Below are 22,175 nucleotides of genomic sequence, written 5' to 3'. Positions count from 1 at the left end.
TGGGTTTAGAAGCAACAACCAGCACCACCATTTAGCCATAAAAGATCGCCCATGATATGAATAAAATCGTCTGGAAGTAGACCTAAAGAGTATACCATTGTGTTGTTGTTGCTGAGTTACCCCGGTTTGTTTGATTGATAGGATCTATCAACCATAAACAAGCAACCGCCCCTGCAGGGCCTTCACGTGCGGTGAAAATATGTTCCCTTGCGATAACAAAAGTGTGGAGCTTTGGTTCCTGGATGAATGTGGCATTTGCGTCTCTCCACCCTGCAAAGAGGCACCATAGTAGACTCCACGTCACCCCATTATTTGTTTATATAGTTTCCGCCCAGCGATTTAAAGGGTTTCCTGGGTTACAGGTAACCATTAGGATTGTCACTCAGTTCATAGCCACGTGTGATGCCTGGGAGTTAGTAGCGGCCAGCAGGTTATAGTCATAAACTTGCTTTAGGTTTGTTGTTGATAAGAGTATTTACTTCTATCTTCATATAGATATCAAACACTTCACAACAGCAACAGCAACAACAACAGTGAATATTAACACTCCTATGTTCTTACTATATATTCACTCGGTTTAAAATCATCTGGTGATAGCTGCAGTACAGTGCTCAAGTTGTATCGACAATGAAAATGTTAAGAATACAATCAAACAATATTTTTACTGAAAACTGAATAACTGCCAAGGGCTCCGCGTGTACGACTTATGGGTAGAGAACTGAAAATTGGATTCATAAACAACAAGTGTCAGCACCATATAGTAAAGTCTGACTACATTTCTAGTATATTAAAAACTGGGAGGCTGATATGTGCTGCACTTTTTCAGGGGAAGACGTCTAAAAATATTTTTCTATTTGCTATTCGTAGACCACAGGAATTTTCCATACTCAGGCTATTTACTGAGAAGAAGTTTCTGGTCATGGTGGAAGGATCGATATACAGATTGATTTATATACTGACTGACTGAGAGACGATTTTAAGATTCACTGAGTCTCACCGAGTCAGACTGAGAGACGGATTGACTGGGAGGATACAGTGTGGGAGGATACAGACAGTGTGGGAGGATACAGACAGTGTGGGAGGATACAAACCGTGCGGGAGGATACAGACAGTGTGGGAGGATATAGACATTGTGGGTGAATACAGACAGTGTGGGAGGATACAGACCGTGTGAGAGGATACAAACAGTGTGGGTGGATACAGTGTGAGAGGATACAGACAATGTGGGTGGATACAGACAGTGTGGGTGGATACAGACAGTGTGGGTGGATACAGTGTGAGAGGATACAGACAGTGTGGGTGGATACAGTGTGAGAGGATACAGACAGTGTGGGTGGATACAGTGTGAGAGGATACAGACAGTGTGGGTGGATACAGTGAGAGGATACAGACAGTGTGGGTGGATACAGTGTAAGAGGATACAGACAATGTGGGTGGATACAGTGTGAGAGGATACAGACAGTTTGGGTGGATACAGTGTGGGATGATACAGACCGTGCGAGAGGATACAGACCGTGTGAGAGGATACGGACGATATGGGAGGATGCAGACAGTGTGGGAAGAAACAGACCGTCTGGGAGGATACAGTGTGGGCGGATACAGACAGTGTGGAAGGATGCAGACCGTGTGAGAGGATATGGACCTCGTGGGAGGATTCAGGCCGTTTGTGAAGACACAGACCGTGCGGAGAGATATGGACCGTGTGGTAGGATGCAGGCCAACTGGGAGATTACCTACCGGCGTGGAGTATACAGACTGAGGCGGAGAATACTGACTGAGGCGGAGAATACTGACTGAGGCGGAGAATACTGACTGAGGCGGAGAATACTGACTGAGGCGGAGAATACGGCCTGAGGCGGGAAATACGGTCTGAGGCGGGAAATAGGGCCTGAGGCGGGGAATACGGCCTGAGGAGGGGAATACTGACTGAGGCGGGGAATAGGGCCTGAGGCGGGGAATACGGCCTGAGGAGGGGAATACTGACTGAGGCGGGGAATACAGGCTTTCTAAGAGCCAAATTTGGAGAAACTGTTAGATACACTGATGGAGAAAGATTAGTGGAGAAAAGATTGATAAAGAAAATGACTGATGGAGAAGAGGACTGATGGAGAAGAGGACTGATGGGAAAAAAAGCTGATAGAGAAAAGGCTGATGGAGAAAAAGACTGATGGAGAGAGAGACTGACGGAAGAGGGACTCGAGTGACGGAAGACGGGACTCGAATGGCGGAAGAACTCGAGTGTTGGACGAAGGGACAGTGTAAAGGTAGGAGGAATAATGGAAAGACAGAAGGATGGAAGGACAGGCAGAATGATGGATGGATTGCATAAGGAAAAAAGGAGAGGAATGAATCAACAGGAGAGTGGACAGATAGGGAGGAGGATGGTTGGACAGATGGAGGGAAGATTGTTGGACAGATGGAGGGAAGATTGTTGGACAGATGGAAGGAAGATTGTTGGACAGATGGAAGGAAGATTGTTGGACAGATGGAGGGAAGATTGTTGGACAGATGGAGGGAAGATTGTTGGACAGATGGAGGGAAGATTGTTGGACAGATGGAGGGAAGATTGTTGGACAGATGGAAGGAAGATTGTTGGACAGATGGAGGTAAGATATTTGGACAGGCGGTTGGGCGGGTGGAAAGGAAAACGGTGCATTAAGTTAATGAAGGATTAATGACAATTGACTGATATATAGAATTCAGTATGTACCGGTAGATAGCGCTTTGGTGGACCAGGTGACCTGCCTTGACTCATGAAACTGTCAAAGAAGGGTAACGAAATCTGTAATGAGCAAAGAAATGGTTAGTATGGGTTGGAAATTTTGTAAACGGTGGACCTAGGGCAATAAATTACAGCCGGTGAAAACAGGCGTTCTAGAATTAATCGTTTAAGTACAGTGAGGATTTATTCTAATATATTCTCTAAGAATGGAGGTGTGCGTGCGTGTATGTGAGGGTCGGGGAGAGAATGGGGGTAGGGGACAGTGAAAATAATGGGATGCACTGGAGTTGTAGTAACTGGTAAGAGGGGGGGAGGGGCCATGCTAATACGGTATGGCCTGTGAAAATGGGTGCTATATGATTAATGGCTGAGTAGAGTGATAGTTTGGTTTCAACAGCAACAACGAGAACAAAAATAAAATAATCATTGTTTTCATTTGCCTGTCATCACGCGATGCAAGTAAGTGAATTTTAACGATATAGCAGCAACACTTGCGAGCGAATCTGTGACATTTCCCGAAGCTTCTTTCTTATAAGCAGGGATGAACAGATGTTTGCTTGTATACGTAACACACACAAACGAGCACAAAACTGCTTAGAGAGCTCTTTCGAATGTAACATGTTCCGAGTATAACACGTGCCTGTATTAGAGTGGCTGTTTTGGTGTCTAGTGGTAAATGATCAGTTGTTTGGCGATTACTCGCTCTTCTTTTTGGAATTTTTGCGTTACAAAATCATTCTGATGGCCTTAACAAAAACTGAGAACAGTATCTCGACATAACCGGCCTAGGTGCAGCTGTGTGCAGAAGGATTCACCTGTGGCCATTTTATCTACTGGCGTGACCAATGTTGCTGGAATGTAGAACTTTTCTCGTTAGTGTTTGATACACAAATGATATATAAACCAGGTAGTAAGTGAAATAATTTACATCCAAATAGCAGTGAACATCACAGTAGACAACTCGACCACATGTTTATGTTTACTGCTGTACATAACAGTAATTTCCTAGTCGATCAGCCCAGAAATAAAGGCATGAAGTCGTAGCAACGACCGCTAGTAACAAAAAAGAGAAGGAACTGAACTAGACAGGCCACATTTGTGAGCAAATGCATTACATGATCGAGTTAGCTACTTATACATAAACACACACAGTCTGCATGTGCCCTTTCTTTCAAAGATGTATAAGCGACAAGTGACTAATAACTTAAGATTTGTTGAAATTTCTGGTTTTCTTCCTGATTTCCAGGCAAGATTTCCCATAGGCCGTGGTACATGTGACGATCTTGTTAAATTTTATCTAATTTGCAATTGTTCCTGAATTCTGGTCATGGTCGTATGATGGGACTTCAATCAGTTCAGCTATTGATGGTGCCCCAGAAGGCTCTGATTGTTGAACATATAGATGGAGCATTCCTTAGCATCGTTAGCGAGTTATTAGGCAACAGAGCCAATATGTGATTCTTGATAGCCAGCACAGTGATCATAGGAATGTCATCTGGAGTTACCCAGGGTAGTATCCTCAGCTCGTGGCATTGTTTAATCTACAGTATACTCATGAATTGTCAGTTTGTTTAGAATAAGTTAACAGCCTATACTGACGACGCCACCTTATTCAGAACCATTTTTGCACCTGCTAATACAGCTGCATTTGCAAATTCTTTGCACAGGGATCTGCAAAGAGTAGGTTCATGGTGTAGGATTTCAACTACCGGTACGAAAATTAATCCAAATGAAACTCAGTCTTGTAACTGTTCTGAGGTCTCGCACAGTTAACCCTGTCCATCCCTGTCTTTTTTATTAGTGACAGCCTTTGCTGCTTTTAACCCTGAAATTCTACGTGTTATGACTAATTATGAATCAACATTTGAAGACCACAGTCATTCGACCTCATCTTGTCACAGAAGGTATATACTTTGTAAAAACGACTCAAGATTTTTTTATAGCGAAGCAATTCTTAAGAACTTTCAACTTTTTTGGTTTTGTCTGTTTTTGAACATTGCACCCCTGTTTGGATGTCTGCTCAATACTGACATTTAAAGCAATCAAATTGCCTGAGTGACATTGCATTTCTTAGAGCTACTCTCCATTTCAGACCCCATGAAGCATCGTTTTTCGCAAATATGTTCTAAACAAACAGTTGGTTCAATATGACATTTGGCACAGCTTGTTTGACACCGTCCCCTAATTTATGGCACTACAGTGCGTTGCCAAGTGTGTTTCATTAAGGAGGTTACTCTTGGCTTTGAAGGCGATGCTGAGCCGAGTATACATTCGGACAGGGGAAGGTTTTGTGTGACGTAGTTGTGACGTGTATCATACCATCACCTCTTCCTCCACTCCCGTCTTCCCCTGTCCGAATGTCTACTCGGCTCTTGCCAGCTTCGCCTTCAAAGCCAAGAGTAAAATCCTTAATGAAACACACTTGGCAATGCACTGTAGTACCATAAATTAGGGGACGGTGTCAAACAAGCTCTGCCAATATATCATATTGATCCAACTGTTTGTTTAGAACATAATTACGAAAAACGATGCCTCATAGGGTCTGAAATGGATAGTAGTTCGTCATGATTTATAACATCACTGAAGGATTAACTCGATCTGTTTGCTGCACAAGGCTATTCACAATGTAAACCATTCTCTGAATCAGTTCTTTCCTGACTTGTTTCAGCTGGAGCTTGCCACGAGACGGACTGCAGCTTTCAACAGCTATTCGTTAGTTTTATTCGTGTGCTTTCACCTCAGTTGTCCGGTGTTTTATACCACATACTAAACACTGTGGAATGAACTGCCAGCATTGTGGTAAAAAAAGGGATACACCAAAATTTTAAATTGAGAGGCTAACTTACGTTTACTGGTAGACCAAATGAGGAAAAATATGCTGGAAGCTACTAGCAATTTTTATTTTGATTTCTTGTTTATACTGTTCCATAAATCTGGTTGCCTTCAAGTTAATAGTTCATGACTTCTTCCAGTAGGGTACTGAAACTGTTTCTTTAATAATAATATTTTTTTTCATTATTATTATTATTATTATTATTATTATTATTATTATTATTATTATTATTATTAAGACATCGATTTCAGGCATACTGTTCGTGTGAAAATCTCTCTCTCTCTCTCTCTCTCTCTCTCTCTCTCTCTCTCTCTCTCTCTCTCTCTCTCTCTCTCTCTCTCTCTCTCATACACACACATACACACACACACATGCACACACATTCACACACATACATATATACACACCTACACATACATTCACATACTCACATACATACACCTACACATACACATACACACACACATATACACTTACGCATACACACACACATATACACTTACGCATACACACACACACACACACACACACACACACACACACACACACACAAACCATTGTATAAAATAAATATATCACCGACAGAAGAAATATTTAACCTCACTCGAAAATATCTTCTCCCTGCAAACTTAGCCAAAAAAATAACCCTATCTGTCTATCTTTGTCTATCTGTCTATTTACAGATAAGTAGATTATAATAAGTGACAAAGTTTAGGGCAGTGATGTCACCCCTTACTAACCTCTTGGTACCTCAGATAGATGACGTGTAACTGTATGCGATGAAGTAGTTCTTTACGTTTTCAGGCTGATGATTTTCTTAAACTGTTTGTTCTCTATATTATATTAATAACTCCTGGGAGATTTACCTAACTAAAAGGATTTCATCTCACCTCCATTAACCCAGTCACTTAGTGTATTTAAATATTCACTGGATGAGGTTAACAGTTACGTACGTAGGTCAGCCCTCAGTGCTCCAATTTTAATATAAACAAAAACCATAAAAGTATTTAGTGCATTGTATTATACTTGCAGAAACATTCACTAATAGCATTGAACAATTATTTTTTTTTAATATTCAGTAACTCAGCTACTGCCAGACGTCTCCCTTCTCTAAAACAAAATCTTCTAGTGCTTTGATTAATAGAAAAACAGTTTCCTTGGACTGAAGGAAGTGAAGAGGTAGTGTTGCCTCTTTTTGTATATCTGGCATAATATTTACACTACACACACACACACACACACACACACACACACACACACACACATATATATATATATATATATATATATATATATATATATATATATATATATATATATATATATATAATGTATGTAGGTAGGTATAAATTTTCGGATAGAAATTTAGATACACATATTGGTATAAGTATAGAAATGAAGATAAACATAGATAGATAGATTGACGGATGGATGGATGGTTATATAGATAAATTTATGTGAAGTTATCCTCAGCAAAGTGTGTATGGAGAATATTAATGATTTATATATGGAAATTATATTATTTTCTTTATTACAGTAAAGTTGGAGATGGGTTGTGTGAAAGTGTCGCTAGTGGGAGGCGTGTAATAGATGGATGGACAGGTGGAGTGACGGGACATAAAACCTGCATCTATCTATTCACTGGCTTCCTCTCCTCTCTCCCGTCTGTCTCGCTTTCTCGCACTCTGACTGTCGCAGTTGCTCTCCTTCCGGGTTTTTTTTATGCCAGCATTCTGCTTGCTATCCTTCAGCAGCCATGAAAGTCGTATTCTGTGCTTTACGTCATCTTCGTACCACCCTTACCTAACTTTCCCTTAACAGACAATCATAATTTCGTGCCTCGCAGCCCTATATTGCTCTATGGCACTCCTTCCTCCTCACCGTCTAAAGTCGGAAATAAGTCATCATAATCTACTGTTTAACTCTTATCCAAAACTTTTATTCCTAAACTCTTTCTCCTTGCTACTCCTTAACTCTGCTTCTTTACTGCAATTCTAAGTCCACATCCCAGTCATGTTCTTTTAGTAAGTTGCATCCCCAACTCTGTTAACTCTCCCCAGAAGCCCGTACTACCACAATAGTCGATTTGCGCGTTTACGTGAGGGAACTAGGCCACTCCCAAGGACACTGTGTCGTTGTTGCGTGTATGAGTAACTGTGAGATTTACTAATGAGGCAGAAGTGTTTCTCCCTGGTTACCAGTGAAATCCACACTTGAGTTTGATGGTTTGGCATCGCCTGAGTTGAAAGAGGGTTGGAGTCTTTGTCAGGTTAGGGAAAAAATGCGATATAATCAGAGCCTGTCTCCTCTAGAAACTGTACTGTGTTTTAAGTTTCTCTCTCACATGCCCTGAATCTGCTTCCCAACTGTCTAAATAATTTTCCAACTTCTTACTGCTAAAGCTGCTATCTGCAAGCTTATCAGTTTTCCTTCCTCTATACCCTTCCCTCAGTCTACCTTTTCTTTTTTTCTTTTTTTAATCAGCTCTGCTTCCGAACCCAGCTTCCTAAATCTCCTAAGCTCACCTTCGTATATCCGTCTCGTAAATTCACTTCAAAAATCTACTTCGTGACCCATGCCTCCTGACTTTGCTTCGTAATTCTTCTTCGTAAATTTCTCCAACCTCTGCATCCTCTTCCCAATTCCGCCTGTTCTAATTGTTTTCCAATTCGGCTCCCCAGCTTGGGGCTAAGTCTTGTTCCTAGCCGTTTGTTAACTCTGCTTATTTCTTTTTCCCGACTGCTTCCTAATTCAGCTTTTTTTATTACTCTTGCGAAGTCTACTTCCTAACGCGGTATTCTAACTCTGATCCCTAACTCTGATTCTTCCCAACTCTGTTGATTCCCTTCTAACCCATTTTCTTAATTCTTCTTGACCCTGCTTCTAAATTCTTCTTAAATTAGCTTCTGAATCGTTGCTAACTCTGCTTCCTTCTCTCCTTTCGTGACTGCTTCTGCTACCTGACTCAACTTCCTACAGTAAGTTATTTTCCTCTTCTCCTCCAGAATTCCATATCTCCCTAAGTTACTCTGCTCAATTCCTCAACTAGTAACTCACCCCTAAGTTTCCTTAACATCTCCCTAATTTCCCACAGACGGCCGTACAACCACAAGTCAGATATTTGGGCTCTTGGCTGCTTGCTGTATGAACTGTGTGCTTTGGCCCACCCCTTCCAGGCTTCCTGCTTCCAAGACCTCATCATCAAGATCCTCAGGGGAAAATACCGACCGCTGCCAGAGTAAGTCCAGGTTGTTTTATGTTGCTTTCATGGGAGTTGCTTTACATTCCATTTCTTTGAGTTTTTTGCCGTGATTTAGGAGTTGTTTGATGTTTTGGCGGCGTTGATTGATACTGTTAATTTATTTTGGTTGCTTAGTGATTTTTTTAAAGGTGGTTTAGTGCTGCTGCTTTTGTGTTTTCAAGCAGATTCTTACTGTAAAATGTTTTTTTGTGTTGGGATATTGCTTTGTGTTGCTTTTCGCATTGGTTTATGGTGTTTTGGGGAATAACTTTCTGCTTTAGGAAGCTTTGTTTCAGGGATATGACTGTTCTTTAAAATTTTTGGAGTAACTGCCTTATTTTGCATTACGTTATCATGTCTCTCTCTCTCTCTCTCTCTCTCTCTCTCTCTCTCTCTCTCTCTCTCTCTCTCTCTCTCTCTCTCTCTCTCTCTCTCTCTCTCTCTCTCTCCACTATCCTTATTTCGTCCCGCTCTTCCCGTCTTTTTCCTTCCCCTTCGCTACCCTTTTGCCTTCCGTTCACTTCCTCCTCTTCCTTCACGTCTGTACTTCTCTCTCCTCCCCTCCCCGCTCCTCTCCCCGCTCCTCTCGTCTCTCCTCCCTGTTCCTCTTCTCTCTCCTTCTCTTCCCTCCTCCTTTCCTCTCTCCTCCTCTCCTCTCCCCCATTCCTCTCTCATCCTCTCTCCTCCTCCTTTCTCTCTACTCCCCTCTCCACCTCCATTCTCTCTCTTCTTCTCCACTTCCCTTTTCTCTCTTCCCCTCCTCTCCTTCTTTCCTCTTTCTTTCCATTCCTCTTCCATGTGCTTCCCTCTTCAGTCCCACTCTCCCTCCTCCTCCTCCTCCTATACATTTCTTCTTCCTTTCATCTTCCTCTATCCCCTTCTTTTCTGCCCCTCCTCTCTTACATCTTCGTTTTCTTCCTCCCCTCCCATTCCTATTTCTCTTTTTCCGTTCTTTCCTGTCTTTCTCAATTTCGCCTCTTCCGTTACCCATTACCCCCTTTCGTCTTCCTCTCCTTCAAACCAGTTATTTTACATTAGTTTCCCTCCCACTTTCCCTCCCTACCCCGCCATTTCCTTTGCTATTTCTTTATCTTTCCTTCCCTCTCTCCATCCCTTCCCTTCCCCTCCTCCACCTCGGTTTCCCTCCTCCACCTTGCTTTCCCTCCTTCTCCCCATCATTCTACATTTCCATTCTTATTGCACTGCCTCCCTTCCCTTCCTTCCTTCCCTCTTTTACCCTACCCTCTTTTACCCTACCTCTCTTGCACTTACAAGGAGTTGTCCACACCCTTTCTCGTAAAAGCTGTGAAATCAGAAGATTCTTGATGACATATTTTACTTAATGTGTGCGTGTGCGTGTGTGTGCGCGTGCGCGCGCGTCAGAGAGAGAGAGAGAGAGAGAGAGAGAGAGAGAGAGAGAGCATGAGTATTTGTGTGAATGTAATAATAATAATTATTATTATTATTATTATTATCATAATAATTATAATTATAATGAAGGTTTATTTATGACAAGGCAGCCTTAAGGCTGAAAATATACATACTTAAAAAGTAACATTAGTAAAGGGCAAGTGTTGCCTTAAAAATAAATGTAACAGCCACTTTTTCGGAGTAAGTGAAAATAACTGGATTTAATCAAGGAATGAAAAACAAAAGCAACAATAAACTAGACTTGCGGAGACTTGTTATTTTTTAATGCAGGAGAGGAACCCAAGGCCGGAGCCAGCAAGATTGTTTCCTCCAAGAAAAAACAAAAACAAGATAACAGAGCCAAATCAAGATCCGTTCGTTTCGAGACGCCTAGACACACTGCGTTTGAGAGACTGGAGATTATAAACAGCAGGAAATAAAGAAGAAGACAGTTTCAGAGTTGACCTGTTATATACATGAAAGACTTGGAGTAACGGTTAACTCTTGCATCATAGAGTTGGACTGAAAAGGGATGAGAGTTCTTCGTTGATCATTTGGGCAATGGTAGGAATAGAACTGTCCTTACAAAGGTCAGTTCTTGCTCTGAGTGATAGTAACTTGTTGCTGGTTTGGATGGCGTGAGATGGTGTTGGGGCGGGGGGAGGGAGCAAGATGTGGTGACGAGGGTGCTTCAGGAGCTTTAGTCCAAACTGGCGGAATTATGTTTGATAGGAGTCGGAGATGGTTGTTGAGCTGAGATTTTGAAGTTTGGATATAGATGACATATGTCGGGCCAAGAATTATCTTTGCAGCACGCTCCTGAACAGACTGTGATCTTTGCTTCTGTGTTGTGGTGAGATTTGGAGCCTTGTTAGTGAGGCATATGTTAAATTAGGAAGTATGAAAGTGCGGTAGTTGTTGTAGAGTTCCACCGTGGGAAGACTAAAAGACTTGTCTTCACAATATGTGGAGCCAGAAAGAGGCCTATTGAAGGACGGAAGCTGTGTTGGCCCCAGAGTAATTTGCTGTCCAAAGTGATGCCGAGAAACTTGATAGTCTGGACTAGCTCAAGGGTGTGTTAGTCCTGACTGAGGAAGGGTGGTGGGGTGGGAGTAGTGACCAGGTTAAACTGCATGATGACAGTCTTGTGGTGGTTGATGGTAACGCCATTTTGTTGTCCATATCATAATAAGATTTTGCTGCAAAGTAAGGTAGTCTGGGTCGGGGTTGGTATTGTAGACTGCTATTGTGAAGGTGGAATCGTCAACATATTTCCAATGTAGGCTGGTGTCGGTGAGGGCATTGTTGATTAGGATAAGGAAACAGAGCTGTCCCATCCTGGTCCCTGGGTCACTCCTCAGGTGGGGAAATGGAAGCTGGAGGTACTCCCCCTGTGACGAAATGCTTGTTCTGTCACTCAAAAAGTAAGCGAGCCAGGGAATGAAACACACTCTGACACCAACTTTCATTTCTTTGTTGACTACTGTTGTGCGGTTAACGAGGTCGAATGCCTTCTTGAAGTAAATGAAAGTGGTTGCAAAGGAAGTTTTTCAAGCTTGTGTAAATGAAGTCTAGTATAGCAGACTGATTAAGCAGTGGGTGGTGGAGGATGTCTCTACTTTGCCAAACTACTGTGGATCCATGTTTGGTGCTAGTCTTAACAAATCCATTCAGCAACAAAGCTCTCACAAAGTAGACTGGTGATGGTGATGGATGGAGCTTGTTGAAAGTGGGTGGGATAGTAACTTTGGGTATGGCAGTGACATAGAACTACTGTATTTCCGTCTGGATAGTGATTTGGATTTCTGATGGAACATAGTGGTTTATAGTGTTCTGATGCAAACTCTTTTGTAGCTTCGCTGGTAAATCAGAGGAGTGACTGCCCTCTTGTTCTGGTAGATTTGCAATTTTCTATAAACATCCAGTTCATTGACGAGTGGGGAAGGTGCAGGAGCTGGATGGTTATCGGGGAGAAGGGTGGGGTCTAGTCTTAGAGGCAATGGCAGATAGAAGCAAAGTGGGTGGGTGTTAATGGTTTCAGGTACTACTGGGGTGGTTGGGTTGTTGGTACGAGGGAACGAGCATGGCCGATTGTTCAGGCCACTTATCTCCATGAGTCTTCCATACCACTGGCGCGTTTGAAGTGAACTGTTGGAAGAAGTGAAGAAATGGCTCCCAATTTCATGTTTATAAAACAGAAATGAAAACAACACTGAGGAAGCACGGTTTGGTCACCATACGGTGGAGACCATAATGACAGTAAAGTGGAGATCATTATTACTCCAGGACACAGCCGAAGTGTCGACAGATTATATTAGGATTATAATTATCCGACCAATACAACTCAGTTCAGTTTATCCTCTTGGGAATATAAGAGTATATTTCAGCTCGAAACTGAGCTTTAAGGAAATAATTTTTTCAGTGAAGACTTGCAGTTTTCATATTCGGAATCTGTATGTTACAGTTCAGGCCTTGTGATATTGATTCACTCGCTACTTACGTATTGCATGGCTCGTCTAACTTTTTATGGGATGAACTGCCCAATTATTTGCTGAAAATCGCTCAATGAATGAACAGGGCTACAAAGCTACCTTTAGTCTTACACAAAGAACCTTTACCACTTTGTTCATATAAAGTTCCATTGGATTACAGTAAAAGCCAAGATTGTTTAAGTTTGGTATTTCAAGGCTCTTGAATTCAGTTGGATGAACGTAAGTATAAAGCCATAATGTTATGGCTCTTGAATTCAGTTGGATGAACGTAACTATAAAGCCATAATGTTATGGCTCTTGAATTTAGTTGGATGAACGTAAGTATAAAGCCATAATGTTATGGCTCTTGAATTCAGTTGGATGAACGTAAGTATAAAGCCATAATGTTATGTCCTCTTGCATCTCATTCTGGAAAAGTTTGCCTATTACTGATGACCTCCTACGTCTTCAGGACACTAGAACAATAAGGGAGTTTATTTTGCTGTACGATCTTCATCGTATACAACAACCACCAAGATTCAGTAATGAGTTAACCATATTTATAATGTAATATCTTGCTTTCGTGTTCCTGAACTTAAATCTTCTGAATTCTCAACTCTCTGGCTTCGGCTTTGCTGTCATTCTCTTGGCTAAATATGTCTGTGCTGTTTATTTATCCCGTAATTCTACTGACTATGAAAAATTCCTCGACCCTCTTACTCTAAAGATAGAACACATCCTATCCATTTCTTCTTTTTCTGAAAAATATATTTTAGGAGAATTCAATGTTCACCACCACCTTTGGCTCTCCTCTCCTTTCACTGATCCACATAGTGAACAAACCTACATCTTTTCTGTCCTTAATGGCCTAGAGCAGCTTGTACAGCACCCTACCCGTATCCCTGACCGCCTTGGAGAGAGTTCCAGCTTACTTGACCTCTTCCGTACAACTAATCCTTCTGCTTACACTGCCACTCTTTCCTCTCTTTTGGGCTTCTCCGATCGCAACCTTATCACCTTAACCTGTGCTATCGCTCCAGTGAGCCCTGTGGACCCTCCCAACAAGCATTAGTTGTGGCATTTTGGAGCTGCTGATTGGAAGGCCCCCAGGCAGTACTTCTCTGATTTTCCCTGGAATGATTATTGCTTCCATGGCTGGGAGCCATCTGAGTGTGCCTTGCGTATTACAGAGGTTATTCTCTCAGGCATGGAAGCATACATTCCTGTCTTATATCCTTTGACTAATGAAAAAAAAATTGGTTTAATCACTCTTGTTCTAATGCTGTCCACAACAAGGAGAATGCCTACAAAAGGTACTGGAGCCAACCCACTCCCGAGTCTCATCTCTCTTATGTTTCTGCCCGAAATCGTGCAAGGTCTGTTCTTCACTGCAAAAAATAATTTCATTAGTATTAAATGCTCTCAACCCTCTAACTCGAATTCTTCCTGCTTCTTCTGGCACCTTGCCAAAAACCTTCCTAACAACTTTACCTCATCATCCTTCCCTCCTGTTCTCCACTCTAATGGTTCTGCAGCTATTTCTTCTACTGATAAAGCAGATCTCTTCGCTCAGACTTTCTCCTCAAATTCCACCTTAGACGATTCCGGTGCTGTTCCTCCATCACTTCTTCCCTCTGACTTCCTCATGGCTAACATTAAAATTTCTTCAGCTGATGTATTATCTGCCATCACAGGCCTCCGTACTAATAAGGCATATGGACCTGATGGAGTCCCTCGTGATGTCCTCAAGAACTGTGCTTCTGTGCTTACATCCTGCCTAGGTAAACTCTTTCTCCTTTGTCTATCAACTTGTGCCTTTCCTTCTTGCTGAAAGTTTGCTCTCATTTAGCCTGTCCCAAAGAAGGGTGACCATTCCCAGCTCTCTAACTACAGCCCAATTGCTTTATCATCCTGTATTTCAAGTTTTTAAGTCTCTTCTTAACAGAAGAATTTTCAGACATCTTTCCTATCACAACCTTCTTTCTAATTGCCAGTCTGGGTTCCGCCAGGGACGTTCCAATGGCGATCTTCTCACCTACTTTCAGACTCCTGGTCATCCTCCTTTCGGGACTTTGACGAAAGCTTTGCCATTGCATTTGACATATGAAAGGCTTTCAATCGAGTCTGGCATAAATCTTTAATTTCCCAACTGCCCACTAACGGTTTCTCTCCTTCAATCTGTGCCTTCATCTATAGCTTCCTTTGTGGTCTTTCTATAACTGCCGTTGTAGAAGGCCACCTTTCTTCTCCTAGAGCAATCAATAGTGGTGTTCCTCAGGGCTCTGTCCTGTCACAAACTCTCATCCTTTTGTTCATAAATGACCTTCTAAGCTGTACATCTAACCCTATCCACTCATTTGTTGATGACTCCATCCTTCCTTTTCCATTTGTTTCCCGCAGCATCCATCTCAGCAGTTACTTCAGCAAACATGGGATGAGGCTATGCAAACCTAATGTCTGACTTGGCTCATACCTCTGATTGGGGTAAAAATAATCTTGTTGTTTTTAATGCATCAAAAACTCAGTTCTGACATTTATCAACCCGACAACATCTGATTTTTAATAGTGTTCAGCTTAATGCTGCATCATCTTTAAATATACTTGGGGTTTCATTCTTGGGATTTCTCTTGGAAAGAACCTATTATCTCTCTTGTAAAATCTGCAATGAAGTATGTCAGAATGGAGAAAGGCCCAGGAATTGATGGAATGTGTGGTGAAATGCTGAAGCATGGGGGAGAGATGGTGGTAGAATGGATGTGGAAGATGTGCAGATTGGCCTGGGAGGAAGGTAGAGTCCCGGAGGATTGGAAGTCAGATTTAATTATTCCCTTGCACAGAGGAAAAGGGGAAAAGGAAGTGTGTAGTAATCTTAGGGGCATTTGTCTTTTCAGTGTAACAGGAAAAGTATATGGCAGGATACTTATTGGCAGAGTTAGGAAAATAACAGAGGAATTAGCTGGAGAAGAACAGGAAGGTGTTAGGAAGGGAAGAGGTTGTGTAAATCAGACATTCATTCTTCGATCTTTAGTGGAAAAGTTTCTAGAAAGGGGAAAGAAGTTGCATGCAGCCTTCATGGATTTGGAGAAAGCATATGGCAGGGTGCCTAGACAAGGACTGTGGAAAGTAATAAGAATATATGGAGTAGATGGGAAGTTGTTGAATGCTGTGCAGAGTATGTATGAGGGTGCTAAGGCTGCAGTGCGTGTGGATAGTGAACTAAATGAATTTTTCTACTTGAAGGTTGGATTGAAACAGGGATGTGTCATGTCTCCACGGTTGTTCAATCTGTACGTGGATGGGGTTATAAAGGAGATACAAGGTAGGACAGTAGATGATGGAGTGGCCCCTAATGCGACAGGGCAGTGTTCGGAAACTCCCTGTACTGTTGGTTGCAGATGATACTGTGTTGTTGAGTGAAGATGAAGGGGAGCTTCAATGCTTGGTGAATGAGTCTGGGAGAGTGTGTAAGAAACGGAATCTAAACCTGAGTGATAGTAAAGTTATGGTCTCTGAGAGAAGTGAAGTCAGTGAATGTACAGTGAGGTTGGATGAGGAGGAAATAGAAAATGTGATTGTTTAAGGTGAGTGTAGGGAAGAGTAAAGTTATGGTCTTTGAGAGAAGTGAAGTCAGTGAATGTACAGTGAGACTGGATGAGGAGGAAATGGAAAATGTGAGTGTGTTTAAGTACTTGGGTAGTGTGATGGGTAAGGATGGAAGTTTAGAAGATGAAGTGTCTGAAAGGGTACAACAAGCAAGAAAGGTTGCTGGTTCCTTGAAAGCAATGATAAGAAACAGGGAAGTGAGCTTGGAAGTGAATAAGTTACTACATAACAGTATTGTGATACCATTAATTCTAACTTATGGAAGTGAAGCTTGGACCCTGTTGGAGGGACAGAAGTCAAGAGTGAGAGCAGTGGAAATGAGTTATTTGAGAAGAGCCTGTGAAGTCACATGGAGAGACAGACTGACAAATGAGGAAATGAAGGAGCGTTGTAGTGTGGATATGGATGTGATAGTAAGCGTTAGGAGAAACACACTGAGGTGGTTTGGCCATATGGAGAGGATGGAGAGTGAGAGACTGACGACCAGTGTGTATGTGAGTGAGGTGGAGGGGGGGAGAGGGAGGGGAAGGCCAAGGATGAGATGGAGGGATGAAGTGAAGGTATATGAGAGAGGGGGGGGGGAGTGAGCTGGAAGCAGGGCAGTGAAATGGCGGGGAACAGGGCGACATGGAGGCGATTTGTTTGTGGCCACCCCTTAAGGGATTAAGGCGTCTGGCAATAGATAGATGGTAAAATCTGCTTCCAAGAGATTAGGTGTGCTATGCCGACTCCGTTGTTTCTTTGACCCTGCACCTTTGTTGACTTTATACACGGGCTTAATTCTCCCTTGTGTAGAGTACAACTCTCATGTGTGGGGAGGCTCCCCACATACAGCTCTTCTCAACAAGGTGGAGTCAAAGGCTTTTTGTCTCATTAACTCTCCTCCTATAACTGGCCCCTTTCAACCTCTGTCTCTTTGCCACACTGTTGCATCATTATCTCTCTTCTCTCGATACTACAGTGGCCACTACGCCTCTGAGCTGTCTGCTTGCATTCCCCTACCACTACGACGGGTGTGTAGCACCCGTCTAGCGTCAAACTCTCATCCCTGTTCTGTCCATCTCTCTAATGCAAGAGATAACCGTTACTCTCAGTCCTTCCTATATGCAACAGGTCAACTCTGGAACTGTCTTCCTCTGTCTGCCTGCTGCCTATGATCTACAGCCTTTCAAACGCAGTGTGTCCAAGCATTCCGAAAGTACGGATCTTGAATTGGCTCTCTGTTATCTTTTTTTTTTTTTTTTTTTTTTTCTTGGAGGGAACAATTTGCGAGCTCCTGGCCTTTGGTCCCTTCTTCCTTGCTTAAAAAAAAAAAAAAATCTAGTTCTGGAGTCATTTAAGAAACTACTCGTCTTAAGTTCTGAAAACTTGGGAACTTGTTACTGGTACTGTAGTGGAGGGTATCAGGATTTTGTAGGTGCCACTGGTCTGATGCAGTACTTTTTATGAACCATTGTACCCTCTTTCGAGGTTTTGAGCACTAATAAATTCTTTAGATGAAACGGCACTCTTGAGAAGGGGAAGTAACATTATTAATATTATTATTATTATTATTATTATTATTATTATTATTATTATTATTATTATTCTCTCCTCGCAGATACTACTCTCCGTTGGTGCATGCAGTAGTAAAGGTATTACTGCGGACGTGTCCAGAGAGGCGACCATCTGCTGAGTCTCTGCTGCTGGTACCACCCTTACGACCTTATGTACAGGCATATATACTGAAGGTACATCTGCTGCTGTTAGTTTTCACGCTTTCATACGCATCTCTGTTTGGGATACAGTGAGGATAACGATGATGGCGGTGATGAGTTGTGGTGTGATGATTATATATATGATGTTAATGACTGTGGTGATGAGACTGTAATGTTATTCTCTCAGGCATGGAATCATACATTCTCTTCTTATATCCTTTGACTAATGCACGATAGCCTTGGTTTAATCACGCTTGTTCTAATGCTGTCCGCAACAAGGAGAGGGCCTATAAAAGGTACCAGAGCCAACCCACCCCTGAATCACATCTTTTATACGTTTCTGCCCGGAATCGTGCTAAGTCTGTTCTTCGCTCTGCTAAAAATAATTTCATCCGTACAAAATGCTCTCAACTCTCAAACTCGAATTCTTCCCGCTTCTTCTGGCACCTTGCCAAAAACCTTTCTAACAACTTTACTTTATCATCCTTCCCTCCTCTTTTCTACTCTGATGGGTCTGTAGCTATTTCTTCTACTGATAAATCAGATCTCTTCGCTCAGACTTTCTCCTCCAATTCCACCTTAGACGATTCCGGTGCTGTTCCTCCATCACTTCCCCCCTCTGACTTCCTCATGGCTAACATTAAAATTTCTTCAGCTGATGTATTTTCTGCCATCACAGGCCTCAATACTAATTAGGCATATGGGCCTAATGAAGTCCCTCCTGTTGTTCTCAAGATCTGTGCTTCTGTGCTTACACCCTGCCTAGGCAAATTCTTTTGCCTTTGTCTGTCAACTTGTACCTTTCCTTCTTCTGGAAGTTTGCTCTCATTCAGCCAGTCCTAAGAAGGGTGATCATTCCCAGCCATCTAACTATCGTCCAATTGCTTTAACATCCTGTATCTCAAAAGTTTTCGAGTCTATTCTTAATAGAAAAATTTTAAAGCATCTTTCCTATCACAACCTTCTTTCTGATCGTCAGTATGGGTTCCGTCAGGGATGCTCCACAGGCGATCTTCTCACCTACCTTTCAGACTCCTGGTCATCCTCCTTTCGGGACTTTGGCTAAAGCTTTGCCGTTGCACTTGACATCTCAAAGGCTTTCGATCGAGTCTGGCATAAATTTTTTATTTCCCAACTGCCCTCTTACGGTGTCTATCGTTCTATCTGTGCCTTCATCTCTAGCTTCCTTTCTGGTCGTTCTATAGCCGCTGTTGTAGACGGCCATCGTTCTTCTCCTAGATCTATCAACAATGGTGTTCCTCACTGCTCTGTCCTATCACCAACTCTCTTCCTTTTATTCATCAATGACCTTCTAAGCTGTACATCTAACCGAATCCACTCATACGCTGATGACTCCACCCTTCACCTTTCCATTCGATTCCCACAACGTCCATCTCAGCAGTTACTTCAACAAATAAGGGATGAGGCTATGGCACTCCTAATGTCTGACTTGGCTCGTACCTCTGACTGGGGTAAAAATAATCTGGTTGTTTTTAACGCATCAAAGACAGTTTTTGCACCTATCAACCCGACAAAATCTTCCACAGGTATACCCACTAATGTTTAATAATATTCAGCTTGATCCTGCATCATCGTTGAACATGCTTGGGGTTTCATTTACTCGGGACTTATCTTGGAAAGATCATATTACATCTCTTGTAAAATCTGCTTCCAAGAGATTAGTTGTGCTAAGCCGACTCCGTTCCTTCATTACCCCTGCACAATTGTTGACTCCATAAAGGGGTTTTATCCTCCCCTGCGTGCAGTACAACTCTCATGTGTGGGGAGGTTCCCCACATACAGCTCATCTCAATAGGGTGGAGTCAAAGGCTTTTCGTCTCATTAACTCTCCCCCTCTTACTGACTCCCTTCAACCTTTGTCTCTTCGCCGCACTGTTGCATCTTTATCTCTCTTCTATCGCTACTTCAATGGTCACTGTTCCTCTGAACTGTCTGCATGCATCCCTCCACCTCTACGACGGGCACGTAGCACCCGTCTAGCAGCAAACTCTGACCCCTTTTCTGTCCAATTCTTCTAATGGAAGAGTTAACCGTTACTACCAGTCCTTCATTTATGCAACAGGTCAACTCTGGAACTATCTCCGTCTGTCTGTATTTCCTGCTTCCTATGATCCCCAGTCTTTCAAACTCAGTGTGTCCAGGCATCTCGAAATGAATGGATCTTGAATTTGGCTCTCTCTTGTATTTTGTTTTTCTCTTGGGAGGAACAGTTCTGCGGGCTCGTTGCCTTTGGTTCCTTCTTCCTCACAAAAAAAAAAAAAAAATGTGATGATGATGATGATGATGATGATGATGGCGATGACGATGATGATGATGATGATGATGATGATGATGACATTGGTGGTGGCTGCGATAGTGAGAGTGGAGGAGGAGGAGAGGGAAGGAGAAAGCAGGTGAGCGGAAAGAAAAGTAAATGAGGGAAGAGGAGAGGGGATGGACGAAGGAAAGGGGGATAAGGAGCCAGAGATGCGAAAGGAGGGTTTTGATGTGATCCTCCACCGAGGCTGTATTGCTGATATCGTCAGTACACTAGCTTCAAAAAATATTTACAAGCACTCAGGGTCCGATGTCATCCGGAAGTATTTTTCCGGAATTAACAGCATGTTAATATCTATAATTACAATTCTTATCGCCGTATCGTTTATAAAGGCTCCAAGATTGTTCCACGCTTCGGCTTTGTTCATGTAATGGCGGCTCTTCGTGTTGCTTGATATCTGGCAGCTTCGCTATTCAGTCCCTTATCCCTGAAGATCTTTTTTTTTTTTTTTTTGGTCTGCCTCTTGCAACCCAACCCCCCACGTTCTCACTTCTCACCCTCCGCACCCAGTTGTCACCCAGCATCTTTTCAACATGCCCAGAACATTTCGATCTACCCTTCCTCATCACAACACCAATACAGTCAAGTCCCGTCCTTCCTTTCACCTCTTCAGTCCAATCCCTACTAGGTCTTACTTTCAAAGATGCAGTACAGATTCATCTAATCGTTGTCATTTCTTCAAGTTTGAGCTTTCGAATATCCTGTTTCTTTACTGCCCAGGTCTCACTTCCATACATTGCACTCATAACACATGCCACATACATAGATCCCTTAGCTCGGAGGACCCTTCTTAATACTAGGAGAGGTAACAGCTCCCTGAACTTTCTTCAACCATTCCTTACCCTAACCCTACCTCCAGCACATATTATAGCCCTCAAATAACAAAACTCCTCCACACACTCAAGAGGATCTCCAACAAGATCGGTCCTTTCACGCCTGGCAGTCTCCTGGCTACGTGCTTTCTCTGACACCCCTCACATATGAAATTACCATCATTTAGCAGACTACCTCAAATACCACCACATTTATTAAATTTTTTAATGCAAGGAAAAAGGACCGAAAGATTAGAAACCTGCAAGATGTAAAATTCAATATCCGTTCATTTCGAGATGCCTAGGCACACTGCATTGTAAAAACTGGTCATATAGGCAGTAGGTAATGCAAACAGAAGTCAGTTCCAAGGTTGACCTGCTGCACACATGAAGGACTGGGAGTAAGACTTTACTCTTGGATTAGAGAGCTGAACAGAAAAGGGAGGAGAGACTTTGCTGCTAGACTGGTGCTACGCTGCCGCCATAATGGTAGACAGTTCAGATAAGCAGCTATAGAAATGAGATAAAGATACAACAGTGTGGCGAAGAGGGGAAGGAAAGAATATTGAAGAATTAGCATCAAGCCATAATATGACTATATAGCACTGTAGAAAAAGAGGGAAAATAAAGGCAGTAAGAAATACGGAAATATTAAGAGAGGTAGGATAGAATAGCATGAGAGTTGTATGCTACACAGGGGTGAATAAAACCCCTGTATAAAGTCTAAAACTGTACATGGTTAAAGAAGGCACAGAGTCGGCTCAGCACACCTGATCTCTTGAAAGTGGATTTTATTCAATCATTCAAGAAGGGGCAAACGCCGTGGGATGCATATCCTCAATCACCCTCCAACTCCACCCATGCAGGTCCTTTTGTGTAGCCCTCCAAGCAGCGACTCTTCCTCCTTTATGTATCTTCTGACAAGAGTGATCGACCTGCTCCATCTATGAGTTACATGGCCTTCCCCTTGGCCCCCTCCACCCTGGGTCAACTAGATCAGAGATCAGTCTGTGAGCAGTATTAGCTTCAGGAAAGTGGGCCATGTGCC

At 42.5% G+C, this 22,175-nt stretch overlaps 1 protein-coding gene across 1 annotated transcript in view; it reads left to right on the top strand.

Moving 5' to 3' along the window:
• The window catches only part of LOC145392108 (serine/threonine-protein kinase Nek3-like), a 68,603-nt gene that overhangs the window by 45,497 nt on the left and 931 nt on the right, over window positions 1–22,175 (top strand). Inside the window, exons 5-6 of the mRNA XM_080266562.1 lie at window positions 8,650–8,793; window positions 17,881–18,024. Of these exons, the coding sequence (XP_080122688.1) occupies window positions 8,650–8,793; window positions 17,881–18,024 (288 nt within the window). The remainder of the gene's footprint in view (window positions 1–8,649; window positions 8,794–17,880; window positions 18,025–22,175) is intronic.

This window comes from Coenobita brevimanus, chromosome 21 (genome assembly GCF_032717465.1).
Source record: "Coenobita brevimanus isolate Jiangsu-jjx chromosome 21, ASM3271746v2, whole genome shotgun sequence".
Classification (NCBI taxonomy): Eukaryota; Metazoa; Arthropoda; class Malacostraca; order Decapoda; family Coenobitidae; genus Coenobita; species Coenobita brevimanus.
The sequence above is the reverse complement of the archived record's forward strand: the minus strand, read 5'-3'. Positions and strand labels throughout refer to the sequence as shown.